The following is a 17,313-nucleotide window of genomic DNA, read 5'->3' as shown; positions in this document are numbered from 1 at the left end:
GATGAAGGGACATCTGGAGGCTGAGATGAGGGGTAGGTGAAGGAGAAACAGACACAAGGAGAGGGTATGAATGAAGAGGCAAGGTTTCAGAGGAGAGGACCAGGGCCACTTCCTCCTCTGATCATGAGGAGGCAGGAGAAGGTACTTCTATGGAGAAGTTTGGAAGTGAGGAAGAGAGCAGTGGAAGGAGTTCCAAACCAATCACCCCTCTTCACTGTGAAGTAGGCCCGCTTGCCCGTTGACAGTGAGAGGGACAAACAGAGTGAAGGAGGCTCAGGAAGGGACGCTGCGGGAAGCTGGGAAGTACAATGACCGATAAACTTGCCCCCGCGACACCAAGGACTCAACCAGGGCTGCAAACCAGGATTTGGTCACTGAATCCACCAGCGGGGTTGTGTGGTCTCCTCTGGAACTGCTGGGCAGGCCTGTGCGGAGGGAAGCAGGGATGGGCTCCCCGAGGACTGGCAGCCGTCAGAGGGGGGCAGCGGTCCGCAGGGCACAGGAAGCGCGGAGGGTGGTGAGAGGGTATTTGAAGTGACTGACAGTGGAAGCTGCACCGGGGACAAGAAGTCAAAGCAGCGCTGATAAACTGAGAGGACAGAGAAGACAGAGCAGGGGAGAGCCTGAGGACATTGAAAATAAGTCTGATGGGAATGGAGGAGTGTGGCCATTGGGGTTTTGAGCAGAGAACAGAGTCTCAGAGTTCAAGATGTCAAGGGCAGGACGATTCTGTGGAGTAAGTTCCAGCATGTGGCCTTGTAGTGGCACAGAGGGGACAGTCACTGCAGTGGGGATGGGAGGCTGCACCACCTTCGTCACGGATCCTGAAGTCAGTCCAGGAGAGCGGTAGGTATTAAAAGGCTGAGGACAGGTCCTATTCTATCCAGATTCACGTCATTTAAAAAACTGATAAGCATGCAATCATTGATACCATGGACGAAATCACTGATAAGATACTTTTGATTGACGAAGGGCCTTTGTCATGTCACTACTACGTCCGCATGTTGACAGAGACTCCCGAAGGGCATCTCAAAGGGACCAGAGACTCATGACTGAGTGGGGCTGCTCTCATCTGCAGGTTGGGGTGCCCTGGGCTTTAGGTCTCCGCCTGCCCAGGAAGTCTGACCTGGTGAGCCGAGCACCAAACCGAACCTCCTCTTTGACCTGAAAGCATCTGTACTTCACACCCAAGGGGGAGGCCAGACCCTGTTCCTGCTGTAAATGCCGACTGCTGGCCCGGAAGAAATGGATCTGAAGTACAAAGTAGACGCTCACGAGCACCAGCCAAACCACCACTTCCCCCACGAAGATGCTTATCTTCAAAGAGGCCTGTAGTGCAAACCAGGCCCTGAGTAGCTCTGCTGCTTGGTTTTAAAATTTACTAGAGCTACTTCGGCAGCAGATGAAAGACCATATGCTTTTGTAAGAGGCTATTAGTCTTTTGGGGTTGGATCCATGGTTTTATTTTTCTCTTTCTCCTCCCCATTCTTTTTGCCTTAGAATCTTTTTTCAAATTATAACTTGCATGGAATCCAGATATGTAAGTAGAAAAAAGCACAACTCTGCTGATTAGGGCCAGGGGGATCTATAGGCCAGCTCATTCACCTTCCTATCCAGCCATTAAAAATAATGGTCATTCAGATTTCATAGCAACATGGATTAAAAGGCTTATAATAGTGTGAAAGTTTTTAAATCAGGGCAAAAATAAAAAAAATCAGTTAGTATCCAAAACATAAAGAACCCACACAACTCAACAGCAAAAAAATAAACAATTAGGGGCACCTGGTTGGCCCAGTAGGTTAAGTGGCCGATCCCAGAGTCCTGGGATCAAGCCTAGCATCAGGCTCCTTGCTCAGTGGGGAGCCTGCTTCTCCCTCTGCCTGCCACTCCCCCTGCTTGTGCTCTCTCTTTCTTGCTATCTTGCTCGCTCTCTCTCCCTCTCTTTCAAACAAATAAATAAAATCTTTTAAAAATAAAAAATAAAATAAACAATTCAATTAAAAAATGGGCAGAAGGGGTGCCTGGGTGGCTCAGTCATTGGGCATCTGCCTTCAGCTCAGGGCGTGATCCCAGGATCCTGGGATCCAGCCCTGCGTCACGCTCCCTGCTCCGCTGGGAGCCTGCTTCTTCCTCTCCCACCCCCCCTGCTTGTGTTCCCTCTCTCGCTGGCTGTCTGTCAAATGAATAAATAAAATCTTTTTTTAAAAAAATGGGCAGATCTGAATAGACGTTTTCCCAAAGAAGACATCCAGATGTCCAAGAGGCACATGAAAAGATGTTCAACATCACTAATCATGATGGAAATGCAAATCAAAACTACAGTGAGATAGCACCTCACAGTTAGGATGGGTAGTATCAAAGAAATGAGAAATAGCAAATGTTGGTGAGGATGTGGAGAAAAGGGAACCCTCATGCACTATCAGTGGGAATGCAAATTGGTCAGCCACTGTGGAAAACAGTATGGAGGTTCCTCAAAAAATTAAAAACAGAATTACCACATGATCCAGTAATTCTACTTCTGTATATTTATCTGAAGAAATTAGAAACAGTAACTCCAAAGATAGCTGCACCCCCTCGTTCATTGTAGCACTACGTACAACAGCCAAGATACAGAAACATCCTAAGTACCCAGCAGTGGGTGAATGCGTAAAGAAGATGTGGTATATGTATATACAATGGAATATTATTCAGTCATAAAAAGGAAGAATATCTTACTATTTGTGACAGCATAGTAAGGGCCTTTTGCTAAATAAAATAAATCAGACAGAGAAAGACAAATACATGATCTCATTTACATACAGAATCTTTAAGAACAAAACCAAACAAAACAAAAAACACAAAACCCCAAGCTCATAGATAAACAGAACAGATTGGTGGCTACAAGATATGGTGACGGAAGAGGGTAAGAGTAGGTGAAATGGGGTGAAGGAAGTCAAAAGGTACAAAAATAAGTAATAGGAATGTAATACACAGCATGGTGACTATAGTCGATAATACTATATTGCATATTTAAAAGTTACTAAGAGAATAAATCTTAAAAGTCCTCATCACAAGAAAAAAAAATTTGTAACTGTGTGGTGACAGATGTTAACTAGACTTACTGTGGTGACCATTTCACAACACATACAAATATCAAATCATTATGTTGTACACCTGAAACCAATATAATGTCATGTCAATTATACTTCAATGAAAAAATCTACATACAATATGACTGTAATTGTTTAACACCCATCTATAGATATGGGGCAAAGACTAGCAGGAAATACACCAAAGTGCTAACAGAGGATGTGGTTCACATTTTCCTTCATTCTGTTCTATATTTCAGAAAGTTTTATACAAGTAAAAACTTTTATAATGAAAAAAGTTTTTAATATTCAAAAATGTTTAAAGCAAAGAAGATTCCTTCCTTACTATAGGGGATTCTTTACATCACTTCATGTCCCTACTAGACGTACAGAGAAATAATATACCTAAGAGTTACCTAAGAGTTTTTCATTTATTTACATGTATTTATTGAGAGCTATTTAAGAGCAGTACAACCCCTAGATACTGGGGATATAGGGTGAACAAGAAAAAACTCCCTGCCTACATGGTACTTACATTCTAGTGGAGGAACACCGTCAATAAACAAACAAATAAAGACTAGGCACTCGATAGTGCTGTACAGAGAATTAAAATAGGTAATACTATTTTTTTGAAGATTTTGTTTCTTTGAGAGAGAGCACACAAGTGAGGGGAGGAGCAGAGGGAGAGGGACAAACAGACTCTGAGCTGAGTGCCAAGCCCATCACTGGGCTCAATCTCACAATCCTGAGATCATGACGTGAGTCAAAACCAAGAAACCAAGAGTCAGACACTCAACTGACTGAGCCACGCAGGCGCCCCGATAGGGAACATAATTAATAATAGCATTTCTAGATTTGGGGATCGGGGAAGGCTCAAAGGACGTGAGACTTGAGCTGATATCTGAATGACAGGAATCAGACTTGGGAAGACAGATGAAAGCCAATACCAAGACCCTGAGCAAAAATAAATGTGTCCAGTTTGAGGAACTAAAAGAGCCATTGTGTCTGGGGAGCACTGGGTAGGGGAGCTGTATGAGGTGAAGACACTGCCCCTTCCTTCAGGAACTTGTGGTGAAACAGAGCTCGGTCATACAGACAGTTCCTGACACTTCTCCTTTGGCATAACCCTTCAGAGGACTACAAACTCATAATATTCTGCAAAGCAGAAAACTCAGGACTTTTTTTTTTTTTTTTTAAGAATTAAGTCTCTTTTTTTTTCTCACCTATAATCAAAGGGACTGCATGACAATGTTAGCCTCAGAGAGAAAACAGATTTAATGCATATTCCATAGAACCATCCATGCTAAAAAATCCAAAATCAAGATTTTGTTCTCCAAAATCAAAACTTACTTATCCTTCCCAAACTCAAATTTCCCGGGCCCCGTTCGAAGTAGATAGCCACTGAGCCACTTGGGAAAATGTCCTCGGACTCGAGCAGAGACCATCTGTGGCATCTCCTCCACCGTGGTTAGTAGCGGTGCAATACATGGAAGCCTCTCACGCTTACTGAAGGTTGTCCTCTTCTGATGACTACTATCCATGTATTTCTTCAAAACTGTGAAGAGGAAATCAAGAGCACAAAAAAATTGTACAAGATGCCTGTTTCTCCATAGACAATACTCTTACCTACTGGTAAGGGAAAAGCAAAACCAACCAAATATAGTCTCCAAATTCCTCTTCTTCCTCATTCTCAAACCGTCACCTCTCTGGTTCTCCATTTTTGAACTACAATAATCCTTTTTTTTTTTAATTCTTGCAGTACAAATCTGCCTAAGAATTAATTCAGGACTGTATTATTATTATCATTTCTCATGGTTGAACAATGCTCCTCTTTTCACAAGACTGAAACTATGTATTAACTTCAGATGTGCTAAAAGCAACCTCATTGTTATGACAAAAAATGACCATTATTCATTACTATCCTAATTACACTAACCTCAGTACTTTTGATACACCAGAATAGGATGCCAAAGATTTCACAGCAATTTATGAGAATTTAGTAGGATCTGTAATTCAATTTCTTCCATTTTAATGACATATGCATGAATGTACATGGCATTTTTTAAAAGAAGGGTGTCATGAACTAAATTATGCAGTGATACCTGGTCTGAAATTACCTGAAGTTCAAAAGCCACAAGAAGAAAAATATCATTATTATATAAGAAGTTGAAAATTATCCCTTTTATTTCATATTTATTTGGTGTTCACAAGGTAGTGTTGCCTAACACAGAGGGGTGGTCAGATATGTAATTAATTGGACAGTGCTTTATTTTATTTCATAAAATTTTAACAGTAATATAGAAGTCTAAACTAGAAAACTAATACACAGAGACACTCTTCCTCTTAAGAAGTGAGATTTGCATTATTTTAGCAAAATATTTTACAATGTTATATCTATTATCTCATTTCTTTCCAATCTTTATAAAATTCAGTTTAGAGTACATGATTCCCTCTACTTTTCTGTAAGTAACAATTCAGTCAAACCCAACTATTTTTGCTTTCCTAAATAAAATTGACTAATCTATCCCTAAGGAAATGCTAGTATTGTTCAAATTCTATCTCAAATGCTACCTCCTTTATGAGGAAGTGTAGTGTAATATTTAATAAGAGTACTGGCCCAGGTTCTGCTGGGCCCCAGACTGCTTGGGTTCAAATCCTGGCCTGCCACTTTCCAAATAAATAGCCTTGAGCAAGGCAACCTTTCTGTGCTCTGTTTTCTTTCTGAAGTGGGGATAACAATTCTTATTACTTCTAAGGCTATAAATAATAAATGAGTTAGGTTATGTAAGGTTTTTAGAACATAGTAAATACTCAAAAATGTTAGCTATCATTATTCACATAGCTTTTAATGATCGATCCAACAAGATGTAATATCATCTTCCTTCAAATTATTTATTCATTCAACAAAGTAGTAACTGGTAAGGGATAAAAAGTATTTGAACCTGATATATATGAACATACCAACAGACCATTTATAGTGTAATCAGTGTTTTGTTTGACCACCGTTTCTCAAGGTATGGTCTGAGGACAACTTGGAACAGAAACACATGGTATTACTGCTAAAATGTAGACTCCACCCTGGACCTAATCAGAATTTCTGGGATACAGCAAGCAAGTATTCTTAGGCATATGAAACTTTGAGAACCACAATATTAGAGGTATAAAGAGGATGATTTGAAACCTTAGGTATTTATCTTACTACTTTTATTTATATTATGCATATTCATCTCACTCTCCTCTTACATGAAAATAAATATCCTGAGGTCAGTTATTTTAGTCATCGCACTTAAGTAGAATTAAATTGAATACCCTGATTGGACATTCGTCTGAATAGAGATTCATGAATTTAAAACACTTCACGTTTTAGAAAAAAACTTACATGTCTATATGTTCTGTATTTCATATGTTACTGGCAGTTTTTTATATACTCTTCAAACTTTCCATGGTACTTGATATTGTGACCTATACCTCCTTAAACCCCTATTCTTGGTTCCTGAAAACACTGCTCTTCTCTAACTTCCTTGCCCCCTTTTTGTTTGCTTTATGCTAGCTTCATTTATTAGCTGGCAACCTTGGGTAAGTTACTAATCACTCTGAGCCTCAAGTTTTTCAATGATAAAATGGGGGTAATGGGTATAAAAGGAGGATAATACTTCCCATTTGTGTTTGTTGTCATAACTAAATATGGTAGTAGATAATTTCCAAATGTTAACTCCCTTAATTGGCTCCTGTTCCCCTTATCACCTCCTGAGTCTGACCTTGGACCTTTACTCTTTATAATCTCAGCACACCCTCCTTGGTAGTCTCACCTAGTCCCTTAATTTCACCAAGTACTTCTTGGCAGATTACTCTCAGCATACCAAAAGAGAATTCTTTATTTTCCCCTTTCCAAATCCAGATTTCCCACTTGCTAAATCATCTAGCTTCAAAATCTCTGTAGGCCTTGAATTCCTTTTCTTCACCGTCCCCTCACATTCACTAAGTGGTTAAATTCTGACTATACCCAGACAGGGTCAGGAAGAGAATGCTACGGGGATGATACAGGGATGCCAGTATAAATTACTCAGGCTCAGAAGTTTACAAGGGTGCCTTGGGCAAATCCTTTGTAAAGATTTGTGCTAGTCCACACCACCTGGGCAGCCCCCCCCCCATTTTTTTTCTGGCCTGAACCTGTCCTCCTCAGCATCAATGCTTCAACTTCTCCTACCTTTCAGTCATGTCCTTTCTACTGTCCTAATTTAGGCCTTCACAACCTCTTAGATGATATTATCACAGTCTCTTAATTGGAAGGAGAAACCAGATAGGGAAGCTATCTACTATGGGAACCTCCAAACGGTTGGGCCTCTTGATCCTTTTATCCCTTGGAAAGGTTGGAGGCCACAGGCCAATTGTCTCCAGCTCTAAATAGCTCACGGGGCTCCAGATCCCATCCAATTTACTCTAGTGTGAGGTAAAAATATTATCATTTTCTATGTGTGCTATGATGTGAAAAAGGTTGGGAAGCACTGCTACTAAATTAGCCTTCCTAAGTACAGATCTGATTGTATCAAATAATCCTCCAAAAGCCTTCAAAAATGACTCCTCACTGTCTACCAAGTAAAGTCTAAACTGCTTGGCCAGGCACCGAAGGCAGTGTACAATTTCACACCAACTTACCTGTCCAGGTCCCCCCTCACTAATGCCTTCCACTCCAGCCAAACTAAACCACTCCCTAGTCTCTTCTCCTCATCATAATTATACCCTTCTCTTCACCTAGGATATTTCCCATCTCCTCCAGGTGAAATTCACTTACCCTACTCATCCTTCAAGATCCAGTGGCCATATCACCTGCTTCTTAAACACAACATTCCCATTTCCTATAGCAAGAACCGATTCTCCTTAGTCTGAACTCACACAGCATCTATTTCAGCTCTGTTGTGGCACTCACCTTACCCTCTCTTGTGTGATAAAGATGAATACAATTTATAACATCTACTACTGGTATTCCTTGAGTAAAGGGTCACTTGTTTTTACCCTCACTCCAGTACCTAAAACACTGCCTTGCATACTGCAAGCACTAAATTATTGAATTAAATAATTTTAAAGTTTATAGCGCATATTAGGATTTCTGATAGCTCAACATCAGCCAATTTCAAGAAATAAAATCATGTAACAATAGTAGCTATAATAGAAAACTACAAAACAAAACCAGAGGTTTTAAGGCAGTCCCCCCAGAGTGCAAACAGAAGAACCAAACATTTCCATCAGGACATGCAGCAGTGATTTTCAATTAAGAAGAGTCTAAATAGTGAATATTCTTCCTACTGCAGATCCACAAGAACCCCTAAATCCTGAATCCTGCCCCATATGTTATAGAAAATATACAAATGGAAAGACTGTTTCCCTGACAAGTAACTCCCACCTCTGTGGTATTACTGCCCGTATCTGCTACACACAGAGTGAAAAGCTTCAGAAGCCCCCAGTACTCTTCAGGAAAAAGGCACAGAATTGGAAGCCTGAGCAGCTAGGAAGAGGGGGAAGGGGAGGACGAAGGGGCAAATCCCCTACCTGGGATCCAGTGTACTACCACAGAAAGGAACCCCACTGCAATGGCAGAAAGGTTGCTGACAAAATGGAGAAAGGTCTGATAAAACATTCTGTTATTGAATTTAGCAGCAGCAGATCCTGTGATTTCCAAAACCTCTCACTCACTTCCTGGGCTGTCCTTGGCTCACTGACAGAAGAGGAGGGAATGGGGGAGGAAGTCAGGGAAGGCAGACAAGGGGCAGGGCTTCCAGACGCTTGCAATCTCTCCCAGTCTGTCGACATTTCCAGAAGTATCCCAACTACCTATGATAAGTAGCTCTTTGAAATTCTGAAATTGGACCACCAATAGTGGTCTCCCTTCCCAAAATTTCTTCTTTCAAATCTCTTCTCACACTACAATTAAGCGCCTTGATCCATGGCTCAGTTTCATTATGCCACTTCTCTCCTCTGAAAGATTGACATATCTTTCCTTACAGAATAAAGTCCAAATGGAGTCTATCAAGAAAGGACTCTACAATCTGGCCACACCTACCTTTCCATCTTCTGCTCCTCTGCTTTTCATCTCTCCTTTTCTTTTCCATTTATTTACAAAACATTTTCTGACAATCTAGTATGAATAAGGCTCTGTGAAGGCATGCCCTTAATAAATGTATAACCATGTATATTTTTATTAATTTAACAAACACTTCTGAGCACTGGTATATCAAATACCGTGCTACAATTTAAGAATATAAGGAAACAAGATTCAGTCCCTGTTCTCCAGCAGTTTAGATGATGTACTATTGCCCTGTGTGAATTCTCAGCTCAGGAAAAATCTTATCCAACATACCATGTATTTTTGTTCTTCAGTGCCATTTTAACATACTTTCCTCTGCCTGAAATATCCTCCCTCTTTCCTTATCAAAAACCCATTTCACTACCTTTCTGACCCCTTTGCCAACATCTTCTAGTAACTCTCACTAAAAGGAGTTAACTAGCACCGCACAGAAATATTTTTAACATTTACCTAGCATGTCTTCCTAGAAAAGACATGTAAGTATATTTCAAGAAAGGAAGGGTGACAGCTGTCAGAAAGGAGAACAAAGAGTACCTTAAACTATTCTGTATTCCCCGCAATGCTTAGCAGAGTATGATATACAAAGACATTCAGTGTCTATTTTTATTGGTAACCAGTGAGAAATAATTTATGAACTTGTGAAATTTTATTGAAATGAGTGATATTAGAAGTGTAAATTAAAGGGCAATAGCATATCTGCAATTGTTAGTTATTCAGAGATAATTATTCTTATTTATGTGGATGGTACCAAAGACATTAAAATTTGATAAAAATCAGTCTTAATTAGGCTTTCAGGAAACTTCACCCTAGGAGGTAGCTGTTCTGACCAGTAAACACATTGTGAGTAAAAATCAGTTCCATACTCTTAATCATACCAAATGAAATGATCAAACCATTTCTCTGAACCAGCATAGGAAAGAACCACATGTTGAAGAATGGTGACACCATCAAGATATAACAAGCATATTATGAAATGCACTCTGAAACAATGTTAGCCTTATCTTTCTCATTAGGAATAAATGCTTAGAAAAAAATAACTCAGGAACTTTTAATTATGATGTGTCAGTAGAGACATCTTTGTATTTAGAACATTAAAAAATTCTGTAAGTTAACAGAATAACTCAAAATCCAGGTAACATGTCATATCAACTCAAATATAGTCTTCTGGTTACATTTGGTATTTTAAAATTCTATTACTAATAGTTACTTCATTGACCTCCAACCTACCCTGCACCATTAGCATATCCCTCTACAAACCTAACAAATTTTTTCCACCTAACCAATGTTTTTCGTTAATATTTTATTTTACTGTTTTCAATTCTTTCTTGTATGAGTAATTATGTAATGTGGTATATATGACTTAAAATAGTAATCTGATTGTTGTTTTAGTTGTCAAATGAGATTTTAACATTTAGAAGGCAGCAAGACAAATATGCTATACACCAGAGGAATACCAAATTCCCTGTGGTGCCATTTGTAAATACATCCAAATTTGTGATTGCTTATATTGGTAAAATGTACATAAAATAGATTGAATTATTTATATGATTTCAAAATGCATGCTGTGATCTTTAAAAACCTGATTAATATAGTTATTACATATACTAGTTATTAAACATAATTATATAACATATTAAAAGTCTTTAATAAAATCATAGCAGTACCTTCCAACCTTTATTTAGAGGATTTTCTTTTTTTAGCTAGGTGAGTTCTAGAGATCCTCTAATTGAAATTCAATTTATGGATTATAATAGGTTTGAAATACTCACCAAGGTTACCTTGTTGTTTATGCAATCTTTTTACTTCTGGATCACTAATTTTTGCCCCATACTACACAGTTGCTAAGGCTCTAAAAATAATTTATTCACTGTACCACTGATATGGTTGATATGTAAAAAAGCCAACTCTCATAAGGTTCTGGTTAGTAATTTCTGGTTTTTATTTTATCACTTTTACCACAAGAAAATAATTTTAAACCAAGAATTTTTATTAGTCATGTATAATAACTAATAGTGAAAATAATCAAATGGTAACATTAAATAGCAATACCTTACTTATATTTTATTACATATTGTGAAACTGGACAGATTACCTTGAGGTTTTAGTTTTTTATAATACTAACCATGAAAAACATTTTAAAACTATCTCCATGGCTATATATTGCTATTTAGACAGAGTATTCTAAAAGAAAAAGTGCAATATTGTTAAACATTATCAAATGAGTCCTATTTTAGAATTTTAAGAAAGATTAGGAGGTTTAAGGAAAAAAAGAATCTATATGTAATTCAAATAATTTACACTTTTATGAAATATGCCAAACATTTAACCCTCAAAAAAAAAAAAAAAGCTACATACTTCATATTCATGTCCAGTTTAAAGCTCCTTTTAAATCTAGAAAAGAAATTCAAGGAATTTCCCCTTCTATGTTTAAGGCACACATTTTCTTTAACAACTAGAGAGCTTTCAGAGCATAAATGTCATTCTTTTAATACAACAATTAATGGGCTTAAATTCTCAGCTTATTTTAAGTACACAATTTTATCTGTGCAGTGTGTTTGCAATCACTGTAAACCTCTGTCTCAGGAGCTCTCTTTTTTGTATTAGAAAGTTTTCAATAGTATTGGCTTCCTTGAAGAGTCCATCTATCTCGTCAATATAAGATGCATCTACTGCTGCTCTCTCACTAATGAGGAAAAAAAAGTTTTACGTTAAACTAAATAGTTAGAACGTCTAGTTCTTTATTATGCTATACTTGTTAGCTTCTTCATTTAAATAGCTTCGCACATCAAAAAGCTTCATTAATTTAGAAACAGTCTTCAGTAAAAGTTAAACTAGTCATGTAAATATTTTTGACTATTCAAAGTCTCCTGACACTGCAGACTATGTATCTTATAATACATTATAATTCTAATATTAAACTACATACATTATTTTAACAACCACATAAGCCATCATTCAAATACAATGATTGTCCAGTAGTTAAAAAAAACCCACCTTAAAAAACAAAACAACAACAACAACAAAAAAGAACACCTTATAAACATGATAATCTCAGGCCAACAAAATATTTAAATTCAGTCTTCAAATATAGAGACATAATATTTAAATATTTCATAAATGTATTTATTTTATCTTTAATATCACTCTTATTATCATTAACTTCAACCAATGGCATTTTTCTCAAAGAAGTTTTTTCATAAAATGTTAAATGTTAGATCATCTAATTAGGGACCAAAATACATCCAGCCTAGTATCTAGCTCTGGTAATAACAAATCAAAGGATGTTAAGTGGAAAAGGTGGAATTACTCTTTGAAAATAATCAACTAATCTATTATAAAAAAGTAAGGTAGAATAAAAAACTCTGAAATTTCAATTACTGGATAGGTTTGCAGCCACTGAACCAAACTTCTCATTATGGAGTTTCCAGAAAAAAATTATTTCTAGGAGAAAGACTCAAGAGGATATGGTATAAGTACTTGCCTTAAGATCTTTGCATATGTAGACAACATTAGATTAATTTCCTTGCCCATATCTGTTCAAAAAAAAATCACTAAGTTATGAACTATAACAAACTTTCTGTATTATAAAATCAATGTTTAGAAATATAAGCATTTTATGTATCACCATTCAAATCTTTCTCCAGGGATTCATCTTTATAAAATAGTCCAGAGCTTTCCAAGAAAGAAGAATCTGATTTTCCAAGAGAGGACAGTTGTGGACTATCTAGCATTTGAGCCTAATAGAAGAAAGTAAAGAAAATAGATAAATAGTCAACAAGATCCTTAGAACATATGCATTCTGTCCCCCAAAAAGGCAAATAAAACATCTTTCAGGTAAAAAAGCAAACATACTAGAAATGATATGCACTCATGTCCTAATTAGTCATTTGAAATTTTATTATCAAGAAAACTTGTAGGCCTAACAAGCATCTTGTTCACCTACTAAATTTTACTTTGGTTTTACATTAGACTTTGAATATGGTATTAGTCCCTTGATGAAAAAGTTTCCTATATCTTGAACCGGTAGATGTTTCCATAGCAATAGAGTAAAACTTTCATTTAGACAATAGCCAAATGCTTGCAAAATTCTGCAAGATAACATAATCTTTGAGGAAGCAAATAATGTCCCAAATGCAAACAGATTAAGTAGTGGGAGGAGGAGTGAAGAATGGCAGAATACAGTGCTCTTTATTAAAAATATCAGCAACTATAGTACCTAGGTACCCTACTTATTAGAGCAAAACAATTACTTAAAATCTTACGTATCATATAGGCATGAACTCATTTCTGTTTCTGCATCACGAATTACAACAAAGAAATTTCATCTCCCAACAGTTTCTTGAAGGTCTATACTATTTAGTGAAAAAACAGCTGGAATCAACATAGTTGCTGCGGGGACAATCCCACTTCTGGGAATATGAAAACATTAAATTCTATTCATCAATAGAACCTCTTAAACAGAAAAAAATTTCAGAAGTATAAAAAATAAAACCAAAGATTAAAGCTCCAGGAGCATATGGATTACCTCCAGTTCTCTTGGTCTCTTGCAATTTCTAGTATCAGTTTTTACAATGTGACTTGCCATCATATTCTGGAGGCAAGAGCTGCAAGGTTTAGAGGAATGCCAAATGTAAGTGCAAACCCCATGCTACAGGTTTTTTAAGTCTTTCCCTTTCTTTCTAGTCCCACCAATTTAATTTAGGCTCTCATTTTTCATTTAGGTTCTCATTATCTGTCACTTATCTGAACTACTCACTTTCTCCCTGTCCTATTCACACCTATCAACTGCTGTTTGGGCAATATTTCAAAATTGATTACCATGTTCCCTTAACTCAAAAACCTTCCCACTATTCATTGCTCCAGAACGAATTCAATTCCCATGGTATGACACCCAAAGTCCTATATCACCTGGGGCCAACCTACCGTTCCTAAGATTTTCATCTACTCCCTCAGCCAAACTAGTCTATTTGGCACTTCTGCCTGTTTCAGAATTTAAGATTCTTCTACCTTCAAAAAATCTTAATATTGAAATATATCTTATAGTTTATCTAATTCAATGTCATTTTTCACAGAGGTGAAAACAGAGGCAGAGATAGTTGACCAAGTTCAAACAAGTAAAACTGAGCCAAACTAGAACGAAGATTTCATGTCTGAGTTTCCACTGCCCTACCTTACCTTAATATAAGATCTGAATTTTACTCTTAAATTACTCTCCCATAAACTTTGAAAATCATTTCCCTAAGAATCTGAAAAATTACATTTAAACAAAGAAAAAATGTAGAAACCTACAAGGGGATAGTCTTTACGTCTTAAACGATGAGGAGTCCTGTCTATACTTCACTATCAATTTACTTTGCTTTTTTTGAAGAAACTATGATGACCTGGATAATTGTAATGAATCTGATTAGTCATATATCATATTCACATAAATAAGACAGAAAGACAGCAACAAAAAATAATAATAAATTCCCTATAGTGCTCCTACATTGCTGTCAATACCTTTCCAGCATGTGAGTGCTGTAACAGCAGCATGCAGAAAACACTATACATACACAGTAGCGCTCACTTTGCCTTGGGAAGTTCGAAAAGAGAAGAAAACGTGAGAGCTGTTCTCTTCTCCCTTCCCCTTTTCCTCTTCCCTTTTCCTTATACACCTCTTCTCTCCCCTCTCAGAGTAACAGAATGCGCGTGTATGGCAAATGAAAACTTCTACAGTTAGGTAATTCTGTTTCTGCAAAAATAAATTCTTTTTTTCTGTCATAACTTAGAGCCCCCCCCCCCCCCCCCCCCCCCCCCCCCCCCCCGCTGAATCCAGGCCCAGTCGAAAGGCTGGAGCTCCTCCTGTGACACACCCCACTCACAGACCATAAGCTCGGCTATGCAATCCAATGCTCTGGTGACCTAGACTTTACCAAGCAATGACCCTGCACCTTACGCAACCTTTTTCTCCTACTCTTCTCTTTCTTCTCAACTCCTAGTGGGCCCCTGGGGCCATTTCACCTACCTTTTTTCTCACTTCCCTCCCCGCTGTCTTTTCCTCCCTACTTGTATTTCAGACCACTAAAGTCCCTGAGAGGGGCATTCATCCTCTCACTGCCTGCTTTCTAACTCTCAAGGGCATGCATCCTTCCAGCCCCACCCCAAGCCCAGTCTACTACATGGCGACGTGACCTTCCTCGTCAGCGAAAGCGCGGGAATGAAGAGACCGGGTTCGCGCGCGCGAGTGCGCAGTCTCCGCGGGCTCCCAGCAGTCAGCGCGTGAATCCCGTGAATCGCGTGAATCACGTGACACGACGAGCTGCGCATGCTCCCGGAGCCTGGGCCTGGAGTCCGGCCAGGAACCCTGTGGCGTTTGGCGGAGGGGTGGCTTTCTTCCTCTCATCTGCCACTGTTGCCGTGGACTTGGAATCTCGGAAACAAAAATCTCTCATGGCCTCCAAGTGTGTGAAGATAGTAAAAATCTGAGACTAGTCTCTCAGGAAAGAAGAAGAATTGCCTGAGCGAGGCTGGTGGGGTGTGTCCCACCCGCTTGGAATGTCAGTAAAGGAACACAAAACAGGACACCCAACACTACTTCTCGAATAAAACTTACATCCTAGTCTAGATGGCCTGTTTGAAGGAAGTTTGAAGGGAAGCCAGAATTCCCCCGGCTCGCAAGCGAAACTTCCAGACCCAGGCCCTCCATTCCTTTGCCTCTTTTTTCTCTGTGCAACCCACATTTTCAGAATCACACCCTTCTGGAAGATTCCTTTCCTTATGTCAATAGGTTTAGTCACCTTAATTGGCAGCTTTCAAAAAATACTTTCTAACATACATGGCCCACATACTTTGAAGTGCTTTCATGTGGCGACTTTGACCTGCAATTTCAAAGACATTCTAAGGTTATGCCCAGTTAGTTGATGTGGAAGGAAAAAAAAATATCACCTCATAAAGCAAAGGTCAATAACATCGTCCATAAATTCCAGGTACATACTCTTGACCCTTGGCAAACTACATTTAACTTACTAAGGTTTTCTCCCTTTGGTTTATCTCAATGTTATTTGTCATAAAGACGTGTGTATATGTTTATTTATTGGCTACTTGTGAAAAAGCCATTCGTTTTCAGTAAGTTTCCAGAAAATAGGTACTCAGTCTGTTTAACTTGATTTGCTAATATTGTGAAATATAAATCATTTAATAAAACTAGACTAGATAATTAGGGAGTTATTATTGACAGTCTTTACAGGATCCCCACCACTGTTTGAAGACTAATAGCAATCTGTGTTAAAATTTTTACCATATGTGGTAAAATGAGGGGGGAAAGTAATGAGTTTTTCATAAAGCTACAGCATCTGCTTGAAAGAATTGTCCTTTACTCTGATACTATATACTTCCTAAATTTTTTTGGTGTTAAAGTCGTCTTTCATGAAATAAAAATTTAAAGATTTTTAAGATTTTTAATGCCCTTACTTGGCAAAATATGAAGTTGCCCACTTAGTGTTTATCTCTTCTGCATTATTATCATTATTGTCGTTATTATTCTTAACAGTCCATTAAATCCAAAAGTCTGGGAAATACTGATCTAATTCCTCTTCCAGACTTCACATTGTATGATATCTAAAGAGATAGTTATCTAGTTCCTGAAATATTTCCAGGAAAAACGATTCCACCTAATACATAAATGTTTACACCAGATTAAGAGAACACTGGGTACATTTAATTTTATTTTTAAAATATTATCTCCATTGTATAAACTAAATGAGTAAGAATAAGTGAGTGTGTCAAGAGTTATCGTTGTCTAGTGCTTTAAACTATTCAAAGGGCTATCATCATCTCATTTAATCTTCACAAATAATCCTGTTAAGTTGGCAGGACATGAAGACATCTGGGTTGCTCTGTATCAAAAAAATGTTTATCCCCAAACTAAAAAATGGGTAAATTGTGCATTCTACATCTTTACAGTTGGAGAAAAATCATCAGCAATGGGCCATTTAAAATTAATTTGTTTGGTGCTCTGCTTCTGATCACTGTTTGACTCCATTTCATGCTTTCATACACTATAGTTGCAGGATAGAAATCTGTTAGTTCAATTTCAATCATGTGTGTATTCTTATATATTTCTTAAATGTGTGGTTTTTCTTCTTCTGGCAGTCTCTACACCAAGAACCTCCAACCATCCCACCA

General features: G+C 37.9%; 2 protein-coding genes across 4 annotated transcripts in view; both read right to left on the bottom strand.

Annotated features, from left to right (window-relative positions):
- The window catches only part of LOC113260049 (carotenoid-cleaving dioxygenase, mitochondrial), a 112,764-nt gene that overhangs the window by 31,228 nt on the left and 64,223 nt on the right, over positions 1 to 17,313 (bottom strand). Inside the window, exons 1-3 of one of the 3 annotated variants that reach the window (XM_048217220.2) lie at positions 12,776 to 12,813; positions 12,632 to 12,683; positions 4,419 to 4,623 (exon numbers count right to left, since the gene is read on the bottom strand). In XM_048217220.2, the coding sequence (XP_048073177.2) occupies positions 4,419 to 4,609 (191 nt within the window). In that variant the 5' untranslated portion in view covers positions 4,610 to 4,623; positions 12,632 to 12,683; positions 12,776 to 12,813. Of the gene's footprint in view, positions 1 to 4,418; positions 4,624 to 8,615; positions 8,780 to 12,631; positions 12,684 to 12,775; positions 12,814 to 17,313 lie in introns of those variants that run through there. The other 2 variants (XM_026505747.4, XM_026505746.4) reach the window with 2 other exon arrangements.
- TEX12 (testis expressed 12) lies at positions 11,533 to 13,750 on the bottom strand. Its single transcript, XM_026505763.4, has 4 exons — positions 13,676 to 13,750; positions 12,776 to 12,887; positions 12,632 to 12,683; positions 11,533 to 11,833 (listed from the first exon to the last, which is right to left on the bottom strand). The coding sequence occupies exons 1-4, from the start codon at positions 13,736 to 13,738 to the stop codon at positions 11,689 to 11,691; spliced, it is 372 nt and encodes a 123-aa protein (XP_026361548.2). The 5' UTR covers positions 13,739 to 13,750; the 3' UTR covers positions 11,533 to 11,688.

Source organism: Ursus arctos, unplaced genomic scaffold, assembly GCF_023065955.2.
Source record: "Ursus arctos isolate Adak ecotype North America unplaced genomic scaffold, UrsArc2.0 scaffold_22, whole genome shotgun sequence".
In the NCBI taxonomy this organism is placed as follows: domain Eukaryota; kingdom Metazoa; phylum Chordata; class Mammalia; order Carnivora; family Ursidae; genus Ursus; species Ursus arctos.
Note: the sequence above shows the minus strand (reverse complement) of the source record. Positions and strands in the feature narration are given on the sequence as shown.

What these genes read in the sequence shown, in the direction of transcription:
- TEX12 (XM_026505763.4), bottom strand. Translation starts at nt 13,738, where the DNA reads ATGATGGCAAGTCACATTGTAAAAACTGATACTAGAAATTGCAAGAGA. An exon ending in AGAGACCAAGAGAACTGGAG is followed by an intron (nt 12,888 to 13,675) that starts GTAATCCATATG and finishes TTCTTCTATTAG; the next exon opens with GCTCAAATGCTAGATAGTCC. An exon ending in CCTGGAGAAAGATTTGAATG is followed by an intron (nt 12,684 to 12,775) that starts GTGATACATAAA and finishes TTTTTTGAACAG; the next exon opens with ATATGGGCAAGGAAATTAAT.